The sequence below is a fragment of the Lutjanus erythropterus genome, chromosome 11 (assembly GCF_056507025.1).
Source record: "Lutjanus erythropterus isolate fLutEry1 chromosome 11, fLutEry1.hap2, whole genome shotgun sequence".
In the NCBI taxonomy this organism is placed as follows: Eukaryota; Metazoa; Chordata; class Actinopteri; order Lutjaniformes; family Lutjanidae; genus Lutjanus; species Lutjanus erythropterus.
The window spans coordinates 14,333,999-14,357,664 of record NC_139327.1 but is presented as its reverse complement, the minus strand read 5'-3'; the positions used below and the strand labels follow the sequence as shown (position 1 = coordinate 14,357,664).

The following is a 23,666-nucleotide window of genomic DNA, read 5'->3' as shown; positions in this document are numbered from 1 at the left end:
CACACACAACTGACGATAACAGTGCAAAAGATGTAAAAAAAAAAAAAAAAGATGTGGGCCACTTTTTTACTATTATACTTTGATTACATTTCCAACATCTGTGTTCACTTTTACTTGAGTAAAGATGTTAAATCTGTACTTCTACCACCATTTTTTTTTTTTTACACAAGTATTTCTACTTGAGCGACCGATATGTGTACTTCTGACATCTCTGGTAAAAACTGTGAGATTTTAAAAAGTTTCTGAGCAAACACACTTTAGACTGAGTTGGGTAAGCTTTATTAAGTTTTCAGACACATTTAGATATCATCATTGTAAATTCTTCTCCATCCTCGTGTAGGAAACAACCAGTTACTTATAAAGCAACTGGACTACATGTCAATACAGGCACATGAAAGGCAGAGTACGGACCATGAAGCCATTTCACATTGCTATAGTTGCTTTATTCTGCAGATGTCACAATGAACTATACGACTAAATCAACACGAACGGTGCTGTTATTCTCTTACTATGTTTTCTATTTGTTAAAAAAAAAATCCTTTTATGTTACAGTTGCCACAAGTTTCTTGTCTATTGGTAACAAACTCAAGTGAAGGAGTAATTCAAACATTGTTTTCCAAAAAATTAATATTAAAAATAAGTAACATTTCATATACATACAGTACAAACTTTAAATAGAACAATTAAGGTGGATTACAGTTAAAGTTACACATGTAACATGTTAAGTTCAGTGAACAGTAGCCTTTGATCTCTCACAAATAGACATTTAATGATTTAGCTGTTGAATTGTTGTAAATTCAAAAATATTTATTTAGTTAAAAAACAAATAAAAAAAACCCCGTCAACATTCAGTGATTTGAGCAAACACAAAAGTTGTAAAAAAAAAAAAAAAAAAAAAAAAAAGAAAGAAAGAAAAAGAGAGAAAAAAACCAAACCATTTTTCTAAGCCGTCATGCTATCATCCACTCTGCGTGTTGTACCATTACCAGTTGTCATTTAAACTACTTTCATCTCTGTGCGTAGTAGTTCTGTTTGTATCACTCTGTGCGTGTACGTCTGTGTGTGTATGTTTTGTATGCAACAGTTAAAACTGTGCGTGTTTGACTCTGGGTGCAGTGTGAGGCAACAGTAAGCAGTAAAGTGCATGTAAAGCAGCATGTGTGTGTGCTGGGTGAGTGAGAACAGAAGGGACAGCTGTGGTTTTGTTGTGAGGCGAGCTGCCCATTGCTCACCGCAGGGTAACCGTGAAACAGTCGGGGTCTAAAAGAGACCTTGTCCCCAGCTCCCTGCTGGGCTCTCCTGTCCAAATGTGTTGTAGTGTTCCCTGGTCTTTGTTCAGTAACTAAGTGCTCCCTACTTAGGAGTTTAAAACCCCCCTTTTCTTGCTGATGCCCCCAGCAATGTGTTGTCATTGTCCAGTTGGTCATCAAAACACTTGCAAATGTTAACAAGCATATGTCACAAACCAAGGTGCAATTTTAAAATGACAACAGCATTAAAGGGCCAGTTCACCCCAAAATCAAAAACACATATTTTCCTTCTGGCCTGCAGAGCTGTCTTTCCATCTAGATTGATTTGGTGTGAGCTGCAGAGTTTTGGAGATCCCTGCCATAGAAACGTCTGCCTTCTCTCTTCTCTTTCCAGACATCATGATCCGAACACACACCTCTCTGTGAGCCGTTTCATGTAGGAACTATTTTCTTTCTAGTAGCAAGAAAGTAGTTCTGGTAGATTCTAATGTAGAAAAAGTAGTTCCTGCAAGAAACTGCTAACAACAAGGTCTGTGGATTATCCTGAGTAACTGGGTCATGATTTCTGGAAAGAGACATTTCTCTTGAGTGGGGCTGCAATTAACGATTATTTTCATTAGCGAATAATCTGCTGATTATTTTCTTGATTAATTGGTTACTTGTTTGGGACTTAAAATGATGAAAAATGTTGAGCAGTGTTTCTAAAAGCCCAAGATGACATCCTCAAATGTCTTGTTTTTTTTCCAAAACCCAAAGATATTTAGTTTATTGTTATTAAGGAGAAAAGAAACCAGAAAATGTTCACATTTAAGAAGCTGAAATTAAAGAATTTAGACTTTTTTTCTTTCAAAATTACTCAAACTGATTAATAAATTAGCAAAATAGTTGCTGTTTATTTTAATTATAGACTATTAATTGATTGATCATTGCACGTCTACTGTTACTCTAACTACTCTACTTGAAATGTAGTTTTTGGGCACTTTGAGTGCCATATAGTCCCATTATATTTGAAAGATGGCACACATCTCCAAGGCCGTAATCTCCAACACTCAAAAACCCACAGCACTACCACTGATAGCACTACAGGCCAGAGGAAAAATGTGTATTTTCAATTTTGGGGTGAATTGTCCCTTTAAAAAATAAATTTTGTGTACACCCCAGTTCAAATGGAGGCCACTGATTATCATGGACGCATAAACATCCATTTGGGCCAACCGTGTAAACTCCAAACACATTACATATTAGTCGCTAGATATTTCTTGAGTTGTTTTTCAATTGCACTTGAATACAAAATACATGGATTTATCTAAACGCTAGCACACATGTAAGACGATTTACAAAATGTTAGAAGTGATGTCAGTCATCTGAACTCTTAGTGAGAATCATAGCCAACGATTCATCAGTAACCTGGCAGCTGCCGGCGGCCCTCACGTTGGCTCCTCCAGCCTCAGTTTCCAGCCAGGAGCAGGCGCGGCAGAGCCAGGCTCCTCTGACTGTGGTGGCGGCCTGAATCGTTCTTCATCCAGGCAGGGAGGAGAGGCCAGGCTCCCAGCTAGGAGGAGGCCGACGTCTCCATGGTGGACAGGATACGCACCACCTCCGTCCTCTGTGTGGGGGAGATGTGCTGGGTCATGTGCACAATGGAATCCATGGCAACCTCCGGATTGGCTTGAACAAGACTGTAAATAAAAAAAAAAGAAAAAGAAAACAACAGTTTGTCAGGTGAGTGGTTAGAAGTAACAACTCTGTATAACTCTTCACCACAATGAACCACTTTGTTTACCTGCGGATCTGCTTGAGGATGTGATCTCGGCGGATGTACTTGATGTTCTCGTCGATGACAGACCTGGCGCCCTCTTCTTCAGCGAGTTGCCTCTCCAGCCATCCCACCACCTCTTCATTGTTATCCCACAGATAGGCCTGAATAACGAGAGGAGGGGGTGAGAAGATGAATCACTGTGAGCGAGATTCAAACAAAGTACATTCAATAAAAATGTAAACACTTAAGTTAAAAAAAAAAAAGAAAAAGAAAAAAAAAAAAGTGGATTTATTTCTCTCAAATTTTGGTGATGAATTAGTTCAAAACTGTGTTGGTGAGCACTGATGACACAGGTGTACTTTGTAATGGTCACCATAAAAGGCCACTCTTTGGCCAGTATTTGTTGTCTTTGTTGATTGGGTTGGTTAGGTTTACGCATGAGGAGTGATTAGTTAGGGTAACAAAGCACTGGTTGAAAGTTTTGTAGCACAGGCCACAAAATCTTCAGGTATGTGACTGGCAAAAATGATCAATGCTGCATGCAGGGCATCAAATCTGACACATACCATCTTTATTTACCCATAATGGTAAAATGGAGCGACACCCTCACTGTACACAAAATCCGTATATGATGCTTCTAATGAGCGATAATTTACACAAACAAACATGGAGAGAGGTGTAACAACTAAAAACTAGAATCCAAAATACTTTTGGTGTTTGATGCAACAAATTTATAATATATTTAAATGAAAAGAGCAGGTCAGCCGCATGTCGAGGAGGCTTGTTGTTAGTGTTAGACCTTTTTCTCACAGCAGAATGATCAGGTTCGGGAGATTGTCTACTTGCTAATTGATCATGGACAGCATAATTAAAAATTAAAAATAAGAAATGCTAAATGGGTCATCACATTTACTTAGAATAAAATATTTTTTTGTAGCATGTGCGTGATATATACGTCCTACTGTACAGCCCGGGTTAGGATAAGAATATCATTGTAAGCCAATCAGAGACAGGATTGGGTGTGTTGTGACTTTGGCCCCCTGGGGAAGAAAAATTGTTATCTGTAGGTCTATGTGAAAAAGCCATAGTTCATAAATGGCTCATAAATGTCTTTTTTCAAGATCAAACTGCACATTTTAGAATGTCCTTTTTTGTGCCCAATCCAAGGCACACCTGTGTCATAGTCCTGCTGTTTAATCAGCATCTGTCTATGCCATACCTGTCAAGTGGATGGATTATCTTGGCAAAGGAAAAGTTTGAACATAGATTTGAACAAATTTGTGAACACAATTTGGGAGAAATAAACCTTTTGTGTGCATATTAGATTTTTTTAATTCAACTTGCAAAAACAGGTGTTCAATTTATATATTTCTGGATAAATAAATCCTACAAATCACAGTTTTTCTTATGGTGTGAGTGTGAACAAGAACAATTTTGCATTAACAAGAAGTGCCAGAAAATACGTATACATAACTGCACATACATACCATACTGTAACAGAAAAAAATGTATAATATATCATGATAAACAAATAAATACAAACAAAAAATGAGGTGTACAGCCATAAAGTGGGGGGCTGATGTCTTGTTGACTGGACCCAATAGGAAAATTAGTATTCATGAGTGCTGGCATCTCTGATCCCAAACAAAGCCAGGCTGGAGGGCTTAGCAAAGATTTGGGGGCTGCGGGGTTTAATGGGCTCTTGCCTTTTTTATGAACAGTCCTGCTTGAGGTCCACAAGAACATTTAATGCCCTTATTAATCATTTTTAATCTGTTTGCTTTTAATTAAGAAACAGCGTGTTGCTCTCCTATCTGCACGTGCCAGGGCTGTGATTAATTGTGGCTTAAGACAGCCAGTCCTGATTGGGGATAATATATTAGCTAACAAGAAGGCCACTTCTTAGGAGATCTCAAACGCCGGGCAGGCTCATGTCACCCCCGCGGCTGGTCCTCTGAGCCCCGATACTGGGCCGGAAGGAGCAGCGTTTATGTACGTATCTTGGGGGGGGTGTTTAGTTTCATTAACTAGCAGTTATCAGTCCATCTGCATTAAATCATGATGATTTAATAGGAATGCTTACTGCTTCTTTATCTGTTGCAGCTTGTGGAGAAGGAATAGTTTCAGGATAAAAAGACAGAACCTCTGTAATCATCCCCAGAGGCTAAGAAGGCATTTACTTGGACATCTACACTGAAAAGAGGCAAATCTGTTTTTTTTTCCCCAGACAATTTAATACTGGTGACAATCTGTCAAAGACTCTTTCAATCATTCATCACAGATGGTTGGATATGATGACTTTGGGTATGAATAGATACTGAAATCTAAAAATAAATGATCAAAAATGACAAGTCTGAGAAGTTGCTTTATCACTGTCTTCATGTTTTGGCTTGAAAAAGATTAACGGCATCAGAACATCAGCTACTTGCCAGATTTCTGTGTGGTTGTGATGCTCTGTCATTAAGTTATGTTGAGTGCCAGCACAAACTGAATCAGAATTTAATAGTTTTGAATTTGTAATGTTCAAATTGAATGTTGTATGCAGAAATTGAAATTGTATTTCACAGACTGGAAGTGAATCTAATGGTTTGAAATTTAAATTTAACTTGTCTTGCTTTCAACTTAGTTTCGGTGGAGTTCAGGGTTAAAGAACCAATCCAGCTTCTTCAAAAGTCACAATGTTGCTCACTCCAGTACAAACTATACATACTATAATGTTTGACACACTGTTTTTCAGCCCACATCCAGTCTCTTGGCTTTTGAACACTTGGATTTTATACAGCAAGATGTTTGGAGTTTGCAAACTGGATACAAGTCTATGAAATATTAATTATGGTTTTCCACACAGAGTCACTGAAGATGGAAACTCCCAGAGTGTATAAGTATGAAGTGAGTTTTTACCTTGACAGCCCCCTCGGCCTCCACAAACCAGCGGCGCAGCATTGCCTGAACTTGACCATCTGTCAGCTCACTGTTGGCCGCTTGGATCTTCCTCTTCACCGTCTCCTCCAGCAACAGTCGCCGCAGACGCCAGTAAAAGAACTGACGGGACGTTTGCCATTCAAGAATATCCTGAGACAGGTAAAAGACAAAAGAAATAATATAAATGCAGTCACTGTTATTAGGAGCTACTATCTCCTCATTTTTACATGTTATTAAATGTAAATAAGGAAGTGCATTTCATTCTTTGTGGATTTGATATAAATATTTTTCTATCAGTCTCAACCCATACATGGGACGTAGAACTCATTAAGGAAATCAGACCAGCTGAGGTGTACATCTGGCTTGATTTGAGGAATAATAGTTTATTATATTTATCTAAAACACTGACTACATGGTCCCTGGCCATATATGAGTGGATTCATAAAAATAAACTTTAACACTAATTACACTCAATTTAAAAGGGCTAATTCAGTTTTATGAAAAAACTAGTTGAGAAATAATTGTGGGAATCTTTTTATTTTATTGTTTTGTAGTGGAGTTTGTGAATGAATGTGTGTTACTGAAATATGTTATTCTATCAGTTAAGCCTTCAACGCAGTGGAATGAGGATCATTTTGGGACATACTATCACAGGTTACCCTGCCGATATACCTGATTTGAACATGCAGACCAGTACGGTTAGTGGAGATACTGTGTGTACAAAATACCCTGTCTGCCATCCATCTGCCAAAGAGCCCTCTGGTCATGTGAGCAAAGTGTGTGTGTGTGTGTGTGTGTGTGTGTGTGTGTGTGTGTGTGTGTGTGTGTGTGTGTGTGTGTGTGTGTGTGTGCTTGTATGTGAAAGATGGGCCTGGGAAGGCGCAGGATGAGATGGGGCCTGCCCGAGGCTGCTCTGCAGCTTCTAAAGTGATTGACCAGGGTCATCAGAAGATAATTATGAGGACGAGTCTCACAGCCCGGTGAGACCAAACATTATTCACCAGGCAGGTGCAGCAGCAGCTAGGCTGATACTCCCCTGTGGGGTTTTTAGGTTATTCACATACTGCACTCTCACTCTGCAGCAACACATGCACAAAAGACAACATTAAAAAAAAGGGCACACCGTTATGACGCCCTTCTCTTGCATGCGACCTGGCGTGTCGTGGAGGTCTGCGAACTGCACGGCCACTTGGTGGTAGATGGGGAGGAGAAACTCCTCACGCTCCTTCAGCTTGGTCTCCAGCTCTTTACGATCAGGTGGACTCAGCTCAGGGGTTCCTGTTGGAGTTTCAAAACACCATGAAACATTTCTTTCATTTGCCAAAGACTGACTGGTTTTGATTAGGAAATACAGTGAACCAGGGAATGTGTTTAGGTGTGAAAGCTAAAAATGCATGAGCATGCAGCTGTGAATTAAGTCCAGCTAACAGCATTTTGTTTCAGTGCTCCCCCAGACCCCTGGCCGCTGTCACCAAAGACTGATTTCTGTCAATTCCAATCTGTAAACTCTCAAACCCTTCCCAGTAGCCCCTCCATTCCAGCAGATCGCCCAAAGCGCCTAGCCCACACAGCATCGGACCAAAGTTGCTCTGAGCCTGGAGGAAAATCAATAGACTGCGCAGTAGAGACAGGAGAAGTGGTGATTGATCTGAGCAGCCTGTGATTGACACGTCTCCCGGGGGAGAGCGGTGAAGATGATACAATCAACACCAAATAAAGAACGACAGCGAAAGCACACATGCTCCCACCTGATGTATTGCTCCTTACTGAAATGAGGACAAGACCGGGGGCGACAAAGGCACCCGTAAAGAGGTATAATTAGAATCGAAGTGGAGGACTCACCCAATCTTTCAGCCAAGCCCATGTAGACCGGATCCACTCTTCTCATGGTCTTCACCAAGTCCTTCCTCCTAAACTTGATCTCCACGGTTCCTTCAGGCTCCAGCACCCCACCTCTGAAGACGAGAACGATTAAAATGTCAAAGGCAGTTTTCGATAAAGATGATACTTAACGGGACAGTTCAGATTATTTGATGTGCGGTTGTGTGAGGTACTTATTGATAGCGTATTAGTTACAGAAGATGCTGGTCAGCACACTCCGAGTTGGGAGAAACAGCGAGCTACACCACATGAGAAGCTGAGCAATGTGCTGCTGTGGATGTGGTCAGCAACAAATGTACTTTAGGTATTTTAATATTAATTTAAGTGTACACAATGTTTATAATACTTTCACTGCTTTAATTTGCCATCAGACAGCCTTTTCAGACAGGAAACTGCCGTTGTATAAGCCAAAAGCCACTGTTTCCAAACCAACCAAACTCCATAGGCAAAATTAGTAATTTTACCGCACATGCCACAGCAACTGTTGGTCTACTCTGCCTCAGTCTGTTGGTTTGTTTGTGTTATTGTGTAACTTCTGTGAATTTGAACTATCCTTTTGAAACACCAAAGTCAAATGCTTGCATTTTATTTGGCTTATATAATTGCAGTTTCCAGTCTAAAAAGGCTGTCTGACAGCAAAATAAATCTGTGAAAACATGCTAAATATAGTGTATGCTTAAACTAGGAGTGTTACAATTTCAATACCAAATCAAAAATTGATTGAAATAAGCTTTCAATGTCAATAATCAAATGGGAAAATGGAATCAATGACTCTTCTTGTATTTGTTTTTCTTTCCACCCCTGCCTCCTTGCAACATCTATCTGGTGTCCAAAGAAAAAAAAAAACACAGAATATCTTACTAGCTGTTATATCACACTTAATACCATATATTTTGTAAGATTTAGAGAACTGTGATCTCACTAATTTAAACAGATATTGTTTTTTTTCTTTTTTAAGTGGACCTTTTTATATGGCTAAAATACACTTTGCAGCAGGTTAATTGCTCAGCTTCTGTGGTGGTACCTGCTGCTTCTCCCAACTAGGGGCGTTACAACAGGTATCTATTATACAATGCAGTATATATAACCCCACCTCAAATAATCCACACTTTCACTGCCAGTTTTTCAGTTCAACTCACCGGCTGTCCTTGTCAGCGTACATCTCCATGTGACGAGGGTTGATGGTGGGATCTATGACCACCCAGGATCCTCCCCTCAGCTCAGCCTGTGGGGGGATATAAACCAGCACTGGCTGCTTGTACTCCCTCAGCCCATCCACGATGTAGGCCCCAAACTTCAACACCTGGTCGTACATATCTAAGAAGGAGAATTTCTCATGAGATACTGCATAACTTCCAACACATATTGACTGATTATCATGGGAGTAGATGTACCTTTCATTCCTCCAGAAAAGCCTCTCCAATTGGCAAACACTATGAGAGGGAGGCCCTCTCTGTTCAGGTCCTTAATGGCTTGGGCTGTTTTGAAAGCAGAATCTGGGAACCACACCTGTCCTGCCTGCTGGATGATCTAAATATACAAATCAGAAAATCAGCATCAGTGCCTGGGTATCTGTAAATGTCTTAATAGTTGGATGGCAGTTCACGCTTTCAAAGAGTCATGTCTTACCTTTGCCTCTGAGTCCAAATTGGCTGGATCGGCTGGGATTGACAGCTCCACTGACCTGGTTTCCACGGCAACCACTCCAGTAGGTATCCCTCCCAGTCTGTGGAGAGAGGCCAGTCAGCAGTGGCAACTACAAAATACCTTGACCTCATCTATGGTGCAAAAAAGTTCATTATTGGCAGTGAGTCATCCGGGTTAAGTGTTTTGTCAGGACACTGACCTGGCTCTGCCTACCACCACACTCTGAGCCCAAGGCTGCATGATCTCCATGAAAGAGCCATGGTCAAAGAAGCCACTCTGCCAGGAACCTTTTGGAGCTGTGCACACAGAGCGTGCAGAAAGATGGAAAAAAAGGGTGCAACAGGACAGACAGTAGAGTTAATTACTGCAAATTGGAACTAGAAATGAATCAATTCTCTGAAAATACCTTTCAAAAACCCTGGCTTTAATCCTCATGCGATCCGAGGTTGTGTATTTTTTTTTTTTCTCAGAATCTGTAATCTTGGCAGCAACCATGATGGATGACTGTATAAGCAGGCTTACTCAGCTCTTTTTCTGCCTTCACACTCTGACAAACATGCCCAGCCTATGAGGTTACCATTCAATTAAGCCTCGCCACTCATCACTACCAGAGACGTTGACTGGCTTTCAACATGGTCCTCTAATCTCTCTGCTGTCCTGAGCTGTAATTACACTGATGTGGAAACTGCAGAGTCCTGACCCACAGTGTAAAACACACTGGACCCAATGTTGGTGCTATCTTGATCTTTCCTTTAGCAGCATGATGTTAGATTTGACTTTCTCTCTGCTAATGACTAACCCTGTTGTTGAAATGATAAATGTTTATATTTACTTTAAATTAGGCACAAGAAAATGTGGTTATGACTGATTAAGCATTTTGGATGAAAATAACCGGTCTAGACACTCACTCTGGCTGGGACGTCCTGCCAACATCCATCGAGGGTCATAGGGAGCCTTTGTAGGCACAAACTCCACTGGCCGATCTATGGAATCCTTTGCATTGAGGATGGGCACCGGACTGGATTTACACTGAAGAGAGGAAATGACTTTATTTTACAATGACAAAAACCACATAGCTTTAAAGCTCACTCATCACAATGATACAGGATGCAGCGCTGTATTCAAAAGAACAGCTAAACATTACCATGGGCATGTAGGAGAGCCACTGCAGAAGTGTAAAGACTCCCTCAAAGTCATCACAGACAGTAGAGTGGGTCACACCGTTGTTGTGCATGATTTGTATTCCACCAAGCTGGTTGTTGGATGTGTACACTTCTCTGCCCAGTACCTGAGGTAGGAAAAAGACAAAGGCGTGGATTTTACAACAGGGGAAAAAAGGATGATAAAAATACTTGTCTTGAGTGAATCCCTGGCATTTTTAGACATGTACCTTGGAAGTAAAGAGGAAGTAAAGTTTTTGGGGCTGATGTCAAAACTGATATTAGAATATAGAAAAATATTGATATATCATCTGTTTTTATGAATTAATGTGACATCAGGGTACTAAAACAGCAATCTTTCACTAGTATTATCTAATGAATACAAAAACAGAAGTACAACAAAAGATAAAATATATAAACTTGAAAAAAAGAGGATCAAGCATACATAATATGCTGCCTATTAGAGCTGCAATGATTAATTGATTATTTGTCAGCTATTAAATTAATTGGCAAACATGATAATTGATAAATCGATTTTATTTATTTACCAAGAAAGATTCTGATTCCAGCTCCTTAAATGTGAATTCTTTTTGGTTTCCTTATTACTCTGACACTATAATGAATATCTTTGGGTTGTGGACAAAACAAGGCATTTGAGGACATCATCATGGGCTTTAAGAGACACTGATTAACATTTTTCACCATTTTCTGATGCTGAATGGACCAAACAATTAATTGATTAATTGAGAAAACAATAGACAGATTAATCGACAATGAAAATAATTATTAGTTGTAGCCCTTCTGCCTGTAAAAATAAAAAATAAAAATCTGCATTATGTCACGTAAAAACAAAAGTTGTAATATCGATGAATATCAGTCAACATATACGGCAATATATAGATAATATAATCTGACTGATATATCTGTCTGTCTGGTTTTGAAGGTACAACACAGTAAGTTACATACAGCAGAAAACTGCAGAAGCACTGCTCTGAAAAACCTTCTTGAAAACTGAAGCAGGAGTTTTCTGCCCAATTTAAAGTAACGTGGATTTACTCTGTAAGAGCCTCCTCTCTCTGGCCTCCGAAAGAGGCAACAGAGTTAATCTACTGTTCATGTTGTGCAACCTTGGCCAAGAACAGGAGGTGTCGTCACCTGGTCTCTGGTCTGGGGAGCTGTGGATCGATGAGATCCCACACAGACACGGACACAACGGGTAACAGCAGGTACCCTGTACTACATGGCCCCATTGCCCTGTCAATACAGGTGATCAGCGGCCAGAAATTTCTCCACCACAGCGATCACAGGTGGGTGGCAGCACCTGCCACTTTCCTGGGGGATTTTCTAACAGACGGAGTGCATTAACACATGCCCTTTTTCATCCAAAACACTGAGTTTATTCAACTGGCTGACATCCCTTTATGTTGTCATGTGCATCCAGAATCCCTAATCTACCAGTTGTCATAAAGGCTATGGCACATATTAGGGCTATAACTCATAATTATTTTCATTATCGCTTAATCTGTCGATCATTTTCTTGATCAGTTGTTTGGGCCATAAAATATTAGAAAATGGCAAATAATGATAACTTTTTCCTAAAGCCTAAGGAGGTGACGTCCTCAAATGTCTTGTTTTGTCTGCAACCTAAAGGTAGTCAGTTAACTGTCAGGGGACAAAAGGAAAAAGTAAATATTCTCATTCTTTTTTCTAGAAAAAAAAAAGTTGACATCTAATTGATTAATATATACATATATGACAGTGAGATGGAAGCCATCAAACGACTTTTACCTTCCAGACTGCCCCACTGCCAACCTGACGCAATAAAACCTTACTCCCCAGCCCACCCTATTTTCATAAGCAGCCGAGAACAGGTGGTGGGGCCCTGACATGGTTCCATAAAAATCAGAGAGGAGCTCAATCCCTACCCTCAGCTCTCACCTTTTCAGCCATCATTTACTTTCTTTATTACCATTAATGGTTATGTATCTGGCTACAAATCTAGGGCACTCTCCTAAAGCTGTCAGGAAAGCCTGCGGCCGCAAGAAACATTGCAGTCACCTTGACATACACAAAACCCCTGTGCCTGCGGCCATCGCCGGCTTCATTAAGATTCCACAGCAGAGAGAAGAGGAGGGGATACAAGAGGAGGAGGGACAGAGGAGAGATGGCTGCGAGGAAGAAAATGAGGGGAAAACTGGATGTAACAGCTCACTGGGGTATTTATGCTAGTAGTTACTATCCACTCCCCATGAAAATATGAGAGCTTTCCAGCAGCTAATGAAATGATGATCTCTGGGTGGCAGCCTCCTGCTCTCCATTAAGTTTCAGTTAATAGCCAGGAAACCACATGATAAACGAGCAGAAAAAATGGCCCTATTTCTTGCCTGTGTGGCTAGTGAAATCAGTACTATTTCAAAATAAACACTCTTGAGCTGCAACAATTAACTGGCAGCTATTTTTCTAATCAATTAATTGGTTTGAGCAGCTTTTAAAGAAAAAAAGTAAAAATCCTTTCATTCCAGCTTTTTAACTGTGAATATTTTCTGGTTTCTTTACTTCTTTATCACAGTAAATGCAGTATCTTATGGAAAAAAACAAAAACAAAATATTTTCTAAGGCTGAACAATAAGGATTACCCGAGTGCCTGGGGAAGGTAAAATGCCATGTTGGGCAAGTAAATCTGGCAACTCACCTGCCTGAGTGGGCAAGTGGTGAAAAGTAATTAAACTAATGAACTATTTTGATAATAAATTTAAAGTTCAAGTGATTTTTCCATGCAAAATGGATATTAGATTATTAGATTATATTAATATTATCATATTAAATTGAATATCTTGGGATTTTGACAAGTAATTTTAAGACATCACCTTGGACTTTGAAAAACTGGGATGGACATTTTCGTCCCTTTCTGACATTTTATAGATGTTCAAGTCCTAGATTAAACATGACAACCAACTTAAGTCTTTGTTTTTATTTGATAACCGCTAATAAATAAAACAATTTCTATAGGTACAGAGTGACTTTGACTTTGTGCAAGAAGAGTTTTGACCCACTTAATAATTGAAAAAAAAAAAACATTAATGTTGAAACACTGGTCTGCTTTTCCACAATTTTCTAACATTTCAATCAAATCAATGTTAGTTGCAGCCCTAAAACAATCAATTGTAAACAAAGGCTTTATTTCAATACATCACCTGCACATTATAGACAGTTGTCAGTATACATCCCCCCAACAGAGAGAGCTAAACAGTGGGACCATCGAAAAACAATTGAGCTCCCAGCAAATAGGTGTGCCATCATTGGGCTATTTGCATGATTTGTCATGTTGCGATCTGTCATCTAATTTGAAATGGAGTCATCTTAATGCACTGACAAGGACAGAAAATGGAAAGCAAGACAAGAGGAGGTGATGAAGCGTTCAGGCACGCACGCACATGCATGCGCGCACACACACACACACCCACACACACCCACACACCAATCAACAGCATACAGAAAACAATCTGCCTCAGCAAAACTTTTCATTTTGATTAAAAACAAATGATATGGGTGTCCTGCACTGCAGCCTCCGGCATGTCACTCCATTTCTATGCAAATACAACTTCATGGTTCGCTTTCAATTATTCCACTATGAGTGGCAGGCAGGCCGGTGGCTGGGATCGAAAAGAGAATCCTAGTAGAACAGAACGAAGAAGGAGGAGGCCTGATCGCTGAGTTGGAAAAGCACCAAAATCGTAGAACACTTTTCTAATTTCTTTTCTTTGATAAAAACATACCATTCGCCCTTGTCGTTTTCTATTTCAAAATGTGCAGTTTCCTTTCAGTTATTATAAAAAAGAAAACACTCAAAGATTTAAACACACAGCGCTCATTTCCGGATCTATTTAATCATCATATTAGCAGAAAAAATTAATAACCAACTAATGAGTATAGTGAACTCCTCATTAAAATGCAGATGCATCAATTGTGTGAATTTGGAGGCAACTCATTTGGAGCTCATTCAGCACTGCAGACGGAGCAGAACAGCTTTTTTCAATTTTAAAACACTTAAAAAATCTTTCTTTGTGTTCTACTAAAATAAAGGTTACACAGTGAGGCACAGTTTTTTTTAAATATCTTTTTTTTGGGGGGGGGGGGCTACCAGCTACCAGGCCATGTCGAACACAGCTAAACAATGTATTTCAGGCCATGGACCCTTAACCGATGGAGAGACAGAGCAGGGACCCCCTTCAGCATACTGCATTGAATATTTTAAAAATTTTCTCTTATTTACCCAGAGCAACAAAGTCAGCAGCAGTTGTAACATGGCAGCTGGGCCACGCTGGTTGCATGTGCCTGTGTGTGATAGCTACCTTGATGAACTGCTGAGGCTTGACAAAAGTAGTGCGATTTTTCCCCTCATTCACAAAGAGAATGAGGAGGTTAGTGTGCAAGAGGGAAGAGAAATGAAAGAAAGAAGGAAAGAGAAAACAGAGTGCGCACTGGAAAAATACTGCAATTCACTTGATTTTTTTTAAGCCTGTGACATATTCTACAGATCTAGACATTGAAACTGTAATGAGAAGTGTAATGTTGCTGATATGATGGTAATATGACAGATCAATTTCACTATGAATTTTTGCCAATAATGGTGTAAATGGGCGCTCTCTTGATGACATAGGCTCTTGATAATTTTACCTTGTTGAGTGCTCCAGCTCCAGTAAGAATAATGTGAGAGTTGTCCACTTGAATGGTTCTCTGTCCAAGCCTCACCAGGTAGGCTCCGATCCCTATGGCTCTGCATGTGACCTGTTGGACAAGCAATCAGGTTAAGGCTTCTAATACGTGTCAAGTAACCGGATGCATCAGCTCTTTGTATGGAGCAAGCCTTGAAATACTACATAAGTGTGCAGCTCAAGGCTAAGGAGGAAGCTACGTGTATGCATGTCTTTTTGTACACAAGTGTGTCCACTTCAGTCGTACCAGGTTCATGGTGATGATCTCCTCGTAAGCCAGAGAGGATTCTCCAGCAATCATTCCAGACCCTTTCAGATTCTCCACACCAAGCCCTTCATCTTTTCCTATGATGTCAGTGATCTTGTACCTGCATGAAACACATATATTCAATCAAATTCAGACATGACCCTCCTATAGCCTTCCCTCCCCATAATCTCATGAGCATACTTGACTGACAACACCATCTTGCAGATTCATTTCCTCACGTATTAATATGTTTTAACAAAAGACGTACCTGGATTCTCCCTCATCCTCCACATGCTCACAATGCACAGAGTTCAGAGCTGACACTTTCTTGTAATCCTGAGGTGTGAGGTAGAGATACTTGAAACCCTGTATGGGGATATAGCAATGACTGCTTAGTTATGACAGACAGTGACACAGGTAAATGCAACAGAAAGTTTAATTTTATTAAAATGCAAGAAAAAAATAAAAGGTCTAACAGGGAAAAGAATGGCAAGGTATATGATGGAAAAGAGAAGAAAAGAAAAAACAGAAAAGAAAAGAAATATTAGGGAAAAATACCTTTCAAAAGGCAAGAAAAGAGAACAAAGGAACATAAAAGAAAAGAAAAAAGGTATCAGGGAAAAGAAAAGAGACAAAAAAAAGTTATGGAAAGGAAAAAAGAAGTTATGATAGACTTAAAAGGCAAGAAAAGTGAACAAAGGAAAAGAAAAGAGAAAGATATAATATGGCAAAGTAAAGAAAATGGAAAGGTATAAGAGGGAAAAGACAAGAAAAGACAAGAAAAGAGAAGAAAGGAAAGAATAAAACATGGAAAAGAAAAGGTACAACAGAGAAAAGAAAAGAAAATAAGAGGCATAAAAGGGAAAAGAAAAGAGAGGTATAATGGGGAAAAAGAAAGGAAAAAGAGGCATAAAAGGGGAAAGAAAAATAATTACGAGGACAAGAAAAGAAAAGAAAAGAAAAAGGTATAAAAGGGAAAAGAAAAGAAAGGAAGTCTTAAGTACTTCAGCAAAATACTGTAAGGGAGGCCAACAAATGATGTTATGATGACACTTCGCTTGCTGACCTTATAGGGGTCAGCTGGATCTTGCCAGGCCACGTGGAACATGTGTCTGATTTCCTCTGCCAGCCCGATGCGGGCACCACTGTTGGCTGCGATGTAGATCCGAGGGATGCCGCTCTCTCGCGCCATCTCTGAGGCTCTCAGGAACAGCACGTCCTCCTGGGGCCCGAATGAGCCTATCTTGTGAGTGATGTCATTACTTATGACGATGATCTCACGTCCCGCTGGATATTCTGGTGTACGCAGGGTCATCCGCCATGCCACCATACCAATCTAGAAAAACAGAAAAGAAACACTTTAATACAATAAACACTGATTATTTATCAATATAAAATAAATACTCTAGTTCTAATGTTTTTTTATGATTTTGAGGGTAAATGTGTTTGTTCAAATTATGTATCTGAGAAAAGTGAGATTTTATAGGTTATACGCCGTGGCTGATTCAGACAAGAAGATTTTATCCATGGTTTTAGAATTACTCAATTGACTTTCAATAAGGTATTATTTCTCAATGTACTTTCAATGATGCATTAAGCCTTGCCAACAATGAAGTATTTATCAAGCACTCAAGAACACAGCCAAAGAATCACAGAGACACCTACAGCATAAAAGGGAAACTGCACATTTTGAAATAGACATTTAAAAATGAGAAATAATACCCATTTACTTTGACAGGAGCTTTTTCTTTATCTATCTCCTCCCTGTTTTCATGTATCAAGCTAAAAACAAACTGACCTCGTTGCCTCCTGGCAGTCGGTTCATCTGCACCAGCTGACCTTGGGCGTCGAGAACCAGCTCTGTGAAGGTGAGCAGCTCAGAGGGGAGAGGGCATTTGGGTAAGTGGGCATAGGCCTGGCTGGAGTGCCACAGCTTTTTCAGTGCCTGTGAAAAGACAACAGTCAGAATAACTTGGTTAATACTGTAACATGTTTGCATAGTACAGACAATTGGATGTCAAGTATAAAGAAAATATCATAGGAAAACCACGGGTGCAACTAAGCAGCACACATTTACTGAATGTCAAAAAGGTAGGACTCGACATAACAAATGACCCGTCCTATCCTTTGTATCTACAATTTGGATGACTTCCCTCAGGAAAGTGCTTTAGACTACCAGGAGCCACAAAATATGTCTGTAAGAAATCATTTGCCGCAATTGCAATTAAATAGTTAAATTGTTAAACACACAGTCAATTGTGTAATTGAACAGGTTCATTATCAAATACATAGTCAGTTGTACAGTACAACTCCCCTTACCTCACCCCTTGCTGATTTTTTTAATTTTTTTTTATTAAGCATGAGCTAAGCACAACAGTCAGGATGTGAGTCTTGCTAATGTACCTGTCTGAACATTTCTGGAAAGTCGTAGACGTAGGTGGTGCCTAGAGACTGCGCCTGGAAGCGCTTAGACTGCAGCAGGTCCTTGGTGACATAGGGGGTGTTGATGAGCATGCCATGCAGTGGACCCTGCTTGTCTCCATATGCTTGGAACATGATCTGAACAAAGGAGGACAGAGAGTCACTTTATAGATAAACAAACCTCTTAAACAACCCTTCCATAATGTCATGAGTTTGGAGAATGATGATGATGATGATGAGCATCGTACAAACAGCATTAACCAACACAAAAAAAAAATACATGATGTAACCATACCTTGAACACTTTAAACATAATTCACACAGAAGCTCAAGATGCACAAACAAAATATATGAACAGGACAAATCATACATTCAGGACATAATACATGATCAGAGCCATCACAGAGACAAACATTCAATTGTGACCTATTCTGTTGGCAGGTATGTTTCATGCACACACTTCGAGTCACAGACGTTTTGTTATATCAGGGCTGTAACATCACAAAAAAAGCTGCCCAAAAGCACACACATTAATTTTGCAACTACACTTTGGCTAAAGTTGAATCATTTTATAAAATGATTGCAGAAAATGCAGCAGTTTTTTTTCTCAACCACATTGAGAATCTTCATATAGAAACTAGATTTAAAACCTCTCACATTCAATATTATGGAACTAAAAAAGCAAAAATGAAAAAGAGACTGTAAATCAACATGCAAAATAAGAAGTGAAACATTTTTCAACATCCATTTACCATAATGGATGGATGTGATGACAGATGGCTGGCTGGCTCGATGACGTTTAACTTACCTGATCAGCTGGGAGGAGAAAGGATATTACTAAAGAACTGTCCACCTGGCTAAGGGCATGACTCCATACTGGATCTCTGCTCCAACTGATTAAATTGAAAACCAGACTTTTCATGCTACTGAATAAAAAAGACTGAGTCCATCCTGATAAATTGCATTCTATGAGCTGAGGTCTCCAGGATGGAGCTGAAGCTCTTTGCCAGTGACTGGACAATAAGCGGATGAGATGGAAGATGTTTGAGTGCCCCACCTGTCGGTCTTTGGGCCCCACCTGTCCCGTTCGGGAGTCAGTGACCTCCTTGTACAGGCTGATGTCCAGGTAGTAGCCCGATTCGTTGGTGAGGAAGAGGCGGATGGGGATTTGCTTTCCTGTCGGAGTCAGGCGGATGTTAATTTTCAGCTCGGCCTGCAGGACACGCAGCTTCCACAGCCGGCTGCCGTAACGCATCACCATGGAGCGCACAGACTCCTCAATCTAAAGTTTGTAGAGCAGGATTAGAAATGTGAACTGTTGTCGGGCAGAATACGAGAGATGCAAGTGTGCAACTGTTTCACAAACCTTTGATGGGTCCATGATGACTGTGGGGACAAAATTGAGGAAGATGTGGTTGCAGTCAGTGCGTACAGTCGTGTTGTTGAAAGCCACCTCCAGTTCATCCATGGCTTCCAGCAGCAGACGCTCTGCCTCATTGTGAAGGTATTCAAAAGAGGCCTCCTAGCCAAGAAACAGACAAGAAGGCTGTCAGCAGGGGCCAGGTATGGTCAAATAAAAGGATAGAGAAATTAATTGATGAACCCAAAATAGGGGTGTTGAGATATAGTGGTTTTGATGAAAGCCATATTTAAAAATTAAATACATATGTTAACAACACACAATAACATTACAGAAATAATCAAATGCCTCTTAAATATGTTGTATACTCCGGAAGCCCATTTCAGCCAGTAAAAACAAAAAATATTCCAATGGTAAGTTGAAATTGTGAGTCCTAACAGTCAAAATAATGAGATAAAAAAGTCAAAATGAAGAGATTAAATGTTGAAATTATGACAACTCAATAGATATAAAGTCTAAATTATAAGATATAGAGGAAATTAAGAGACTAAAAAACTAAAATTAGGGGAAGAAGACATAATTATAAGATAAAATGTCAAAATTGTGATATAAAAACCCATAATTCAGAGACAAAAAGCCATAAATATGAGATAAAACATCTAAATTAAGAGATAAAAATTATGACCTTTTTTCTCCTAATTATGATTTACCATGGGGATAGGATTTTCTTTCTTTCTTTCTTTCTTGAAAACAGCTTAAAAAGGGAGTGCAATGGTTTCTTGTTCCTCTGTTGTCTTACCTTTGTGACCAGATCAGAGTGTCGGATGATGGCTCGCACAAAGAAACGGTAGTCCGTAACCTCTGTGCCCACCTCCACACGGGCTGCACCCAGGTACAGGTGCATCTTGTGGTTGGCACATGGGATGGCAGTCAGGGCAAAGTTGCGCATGCGGTTGAGCTCCAACTGGAAAGCTAATGCTGGCTCCAAATGACGGTAGATCCTGTCTTCCTCAAACTGTTGAGAGGCAAATAGGACATTATCACCATTAAACATTATATAGTTCATTTTTCCAGCACGGAAGCTACGCAATGTACTGCTATGGACAGGGTTCACAATAAATGTATTTTAGCCACCTAAAAACATCAATATCAGTTTAAATATACACTATATTTAGAATATTTTTCCTACTTTATTTTGCTGTCAGACAGCCTTTTCTGATGGAAAACCACCTTTATGTTAGTCAAATATCGCTCTCTCCAAACCAACTAAACTTCATTGGCAAAATCAGTAATTTTACTTCACACAAAAAGGGACTTGCTGGTTTACAGCTGCCTCAATCTGTTAGTTTGTTTGGATTATTGTGTGACTTTGATGTTTTAAAAGGATAATCAGATACATAGAAGTCACATAGTAACACAAACAAAATATCAGACTGAGGCAGTGGTAGACCTGCAACTCCTGTGTTCTGCGGAGTAAAAGGACTGATTTAGCCTATGGAGTCTGGTAGGTTTGGAGACAATGACATTTTTCTTATATAACATTTTTCTGCCAGAAAAGGCGGTCTGATGGTCAGCTAAAGCAGTGAAAATATTTTAAATACAGTGTAAACTTAAGCTGTCATAAGCTGTTCAATATCAGTATTTTTTGGTGGACCTTTTTTAAAAGTGAATAAAATACCTTTGTTGCAGACCCAGTCCATACCAGTACATTTTTCAGCTTCAGTGCTGGTACTCCTCTCCACTTCTCCCAACTGGGGGCTTACTGTATGTGATACACTGCCTACTTGACAAGTATCTCATACAACACCACATCAAATAATCTGAACTATCCTTTTAACAGAGGTAGTTCGATTTGGCAATTTCAGAAGAGCCGGGATGACGCGACGGCAGAAAGATGCCTGTGAGCCACACTCTGTATTGAGTCAATGAAATTGTGGGTGATCCCCATCTCAGAAAGCTGCTAATGGGTGTCATTTCTCTTAAATGGGAGACATAATTAAAGAGTTCATTATTTTAATGAGTTTTGGTGGTGTTATTGTAACGAACCTATCGAGGGTAGGAGAGAGGAAGAGCCACCACTGGCTGCGATAAAGTGAAAGTCAGCACTGCCAAGGGAGTGAAAAGTTCTTCCTTACACCCACAACATAATTTTGAATGTTCTACAAGTTAAAGGAAAGTTTCAATAGACATGCTAATTTCTACATGAGCAAACACCAATTTAGCCACTCAGAAAATACTTAGTTAAAAATGATGATTTGTGACATAGAAACACCCACCTTGTCTCTGGCACGGAATGTGAAAAATTTGGGGAACTCTCTCTGTGTGGGAGATAAAGAGACAAAGATCGAAAGAACAAAAAGTAATCAGCAATTTCTCTGCAACAAAAAACATGAATGTGCACATAGCAGTGTAAAGAATACCACATATCAGTCAGACATGCAACAACTATAAACTTAATCACAGCAGGTCACAATACGCTAGTCTGGGCTTAAATTGCTTCATCAGTAAGTGTGTAGTATTTTGCAGCGATGATCAGGACCTTGTTCTACCATGCTCCTTTACCGTTATAATTTATCTATCAGGGAATCACTGTGTATTCATTCAGACAGCAAGCTCACATAATAATGGTGATGGGCTGTATATATAGCACCTCTCACTACGCTAATGAATAAAACATTCCCTTTTTTTTGCAGACATTTGATCCTCTGAATAATGCCTGGTAGCCCTGTTTGACGCTATCAGATGAAGTGTTCCACTTGCCAAAACAATGCCAGACCGATTAGAGATGCTCTCATCAGCTCACGGCCTACACAACAACACTGGAAACCTCCACAGCCATGATTTGAGACTGCGATTACACATCACCTCCACAAAACAGTAAACCATTGGAAAAAAAAAAAGTGAGCAAGCAGAATGGTGCAGACCATTAGTAAACACCTCCATGTAACAAGAGCCACATAATGACTGTGACACCAGTTAGCATGATTAGCTCTCATCAGAGACCGTGGTGCCATCAAAAGAAAAATCAATGCCTATTGTCAAAATGACAGTGGAGGCGAAGGAACAAACCCTTTCTCAAAGTCTAATCCTGCTCTAAATCCCTGTCATTATCGCCATCATTTGAATGCTAGTGGGTGTTCTGTTGATAATGGGTCAACCCTGGACAGATAAATGCAGCCTTGTGTACGACAGTGTTACAGACAATATATCAGAAAACTGCCATGATTGTGGGTTCAGTTCCTGGTATTAGGGCTTTAAAGGCTGGACCTAAAAAAACAAACTGTGGCTAACCCAAACCTTTATTGATTCTGAACAATGGTGTGTTAAGGTTTCTTTTATTTACGCTGGTGCAACAGAGTTGAACGCGCTTCTTCTTAAAATCAAGGAGATGCAGGACACCATGGCTTGGAACAGAAAGATTGAGGAGTCACTGCTGGATTAAATACGTGGAGGAATATTAGTAGTACACTATCTTTTGATCTCATTAGTCTGCCTCCTGTAGACTGTCTACACTGTTTTAAAAAAGAAATACTTCAAATGGCTGTCTAGTTATTTATAACATTATTACATAAATATATTATGCCTATTTTCATGCTCTACTATTTCTTTAAGTTTTTGCAGCATTTATTTTGGTTGATACAATTTATTTCACAGATTTGGTGCAAAATCTAACCATTCTGACCACTTGAGAATTGATAAAAGAATCTCACATTAGGACACCAAAATCTTGAGGAAAAACAGATGGAGTGATTTGGTGTCAAAACTATTTACATTTAGAGATTTCCGTAAGAAATGCATTTCTCAGGGATTGGATGGTGAGCCAGTCTGTTCTGGAAATTGCTCAGAAATGCCATGATAGTATACCATATTATACCTAGGAAAGCCCAGTTTGGAGCATTATTGAGCCCCCTTCCTGACAAGCTAGTATAACATGTTTTCTATCAATCACTAAATCAAACTTTATTTATATAGCATTTTTTCATATTGATGGATGCATTAAGTCCATCCAGTATCTTCAGTCTAGCTTTAAAACTGAGCCTGCTACAGCCTCTAATAGACAGTAATGTCGACTGCAGACATGGTCATTGTAGCAGAGTTGAAGAAGTTGTACACTAAATTTCAGCTTCTTCTTTCAGATGATGTATAGCCCTTCTATGTGACATATACTGTTGACCTATTATCTCCCTTTAAAGATCCCCATTTCTCCCCAAAGAAGACAAAATGGGCCTATGATATGGAGGGGTGGAGTGGTTGTACATGTTAGAATAATTAACCAGATGGATTGATATTTGCCCAAAATAAAA

General features: G+C 39.6%; 1 protein-coding gene across 2 annotated transcripts in view; it reads right to left on the bottom strand.

Moving 5' to 3' along the window:
* Positions 1-262: 262 nt before the first annotated feature.
* The window catches only part of acaca (acetyl-CoA carboxylase alpha), a 46,550-nt gene continuing 23,146 nt past the window's right edge, over positions 263-23,666 (bottom strand). For both annotated transcript variants that reach the window (XM_084730882.1, XM_084730883.1), the window contains 21 exons: positions 21,639-21,680; positions 20,162-20,377; positions 19,369-19,524; positions 19,060-19,284; positions 17,985-18,140; positions 17,380-17,526; positions 16,648-16,917; positions 15,850-15,947; positions 15,582-15,702; positions 15,297-15,407; positions 10,604-10,747; positions 10,368-10,488; positions 9,659-9,755; positions 9,442-9,538; positions 9,207-9,342; positions 8,952-9,129; positions 7,774-7,886; positions 7,055-7,209; positions 5,911-6,081; positions 3,034-3,170; positions 263-2,929 (listed from right to left, as the gene is read on the bottom strand). In XM_084730882.1, the coding sequence (XP_084587008.1) occupies positions 2,803-2,929; positions 3,034-3,170; positions 5,911-6,081; positions 7,055-7,209; positions 7,774-7,886; positions 8,952-9,129; positions 9,207-9,342; positions 9,442-9,538; positions 9,659-9,755; positions 10,368-10,488; positions 10,604-10,747; positions 15,297-15,407; positions 15,582-15,702; positions 15,850-15,947; positions 16,648-16,917; positions 17,380-17,526; positions 17,985-18,140; positions 19,060-19,284; positions 19,369-19,524; positions 20,162-20,377; positions 21,639-21,680 (3,018 nt within the window). In that variant the 3' untranslated portion in view covers positions 263-2,802. The remainder of the gene's footprint in view (positions 2,930-3,033; positions 3,171-5,910; positions 6,082-7,054; positions 7,210-7,773; positions 7,887-8,951; positions 9,130-9,206; positions 9,343-9,441; positions 9,539-9,658; positions 9,756-10,367; positions 10,489-10,603; positions 10,748-15,296; positions 15,408-15,581; positions 15,703-15,849; positions 15,948-16,647; positions 16,918-17,379; positions 17,527-17,984; positions 18,141-19,059; positions 19,285-19,368; positions 19,525-20,161; positions 20,378-21,638; positions 21,681-23,666) is intronic.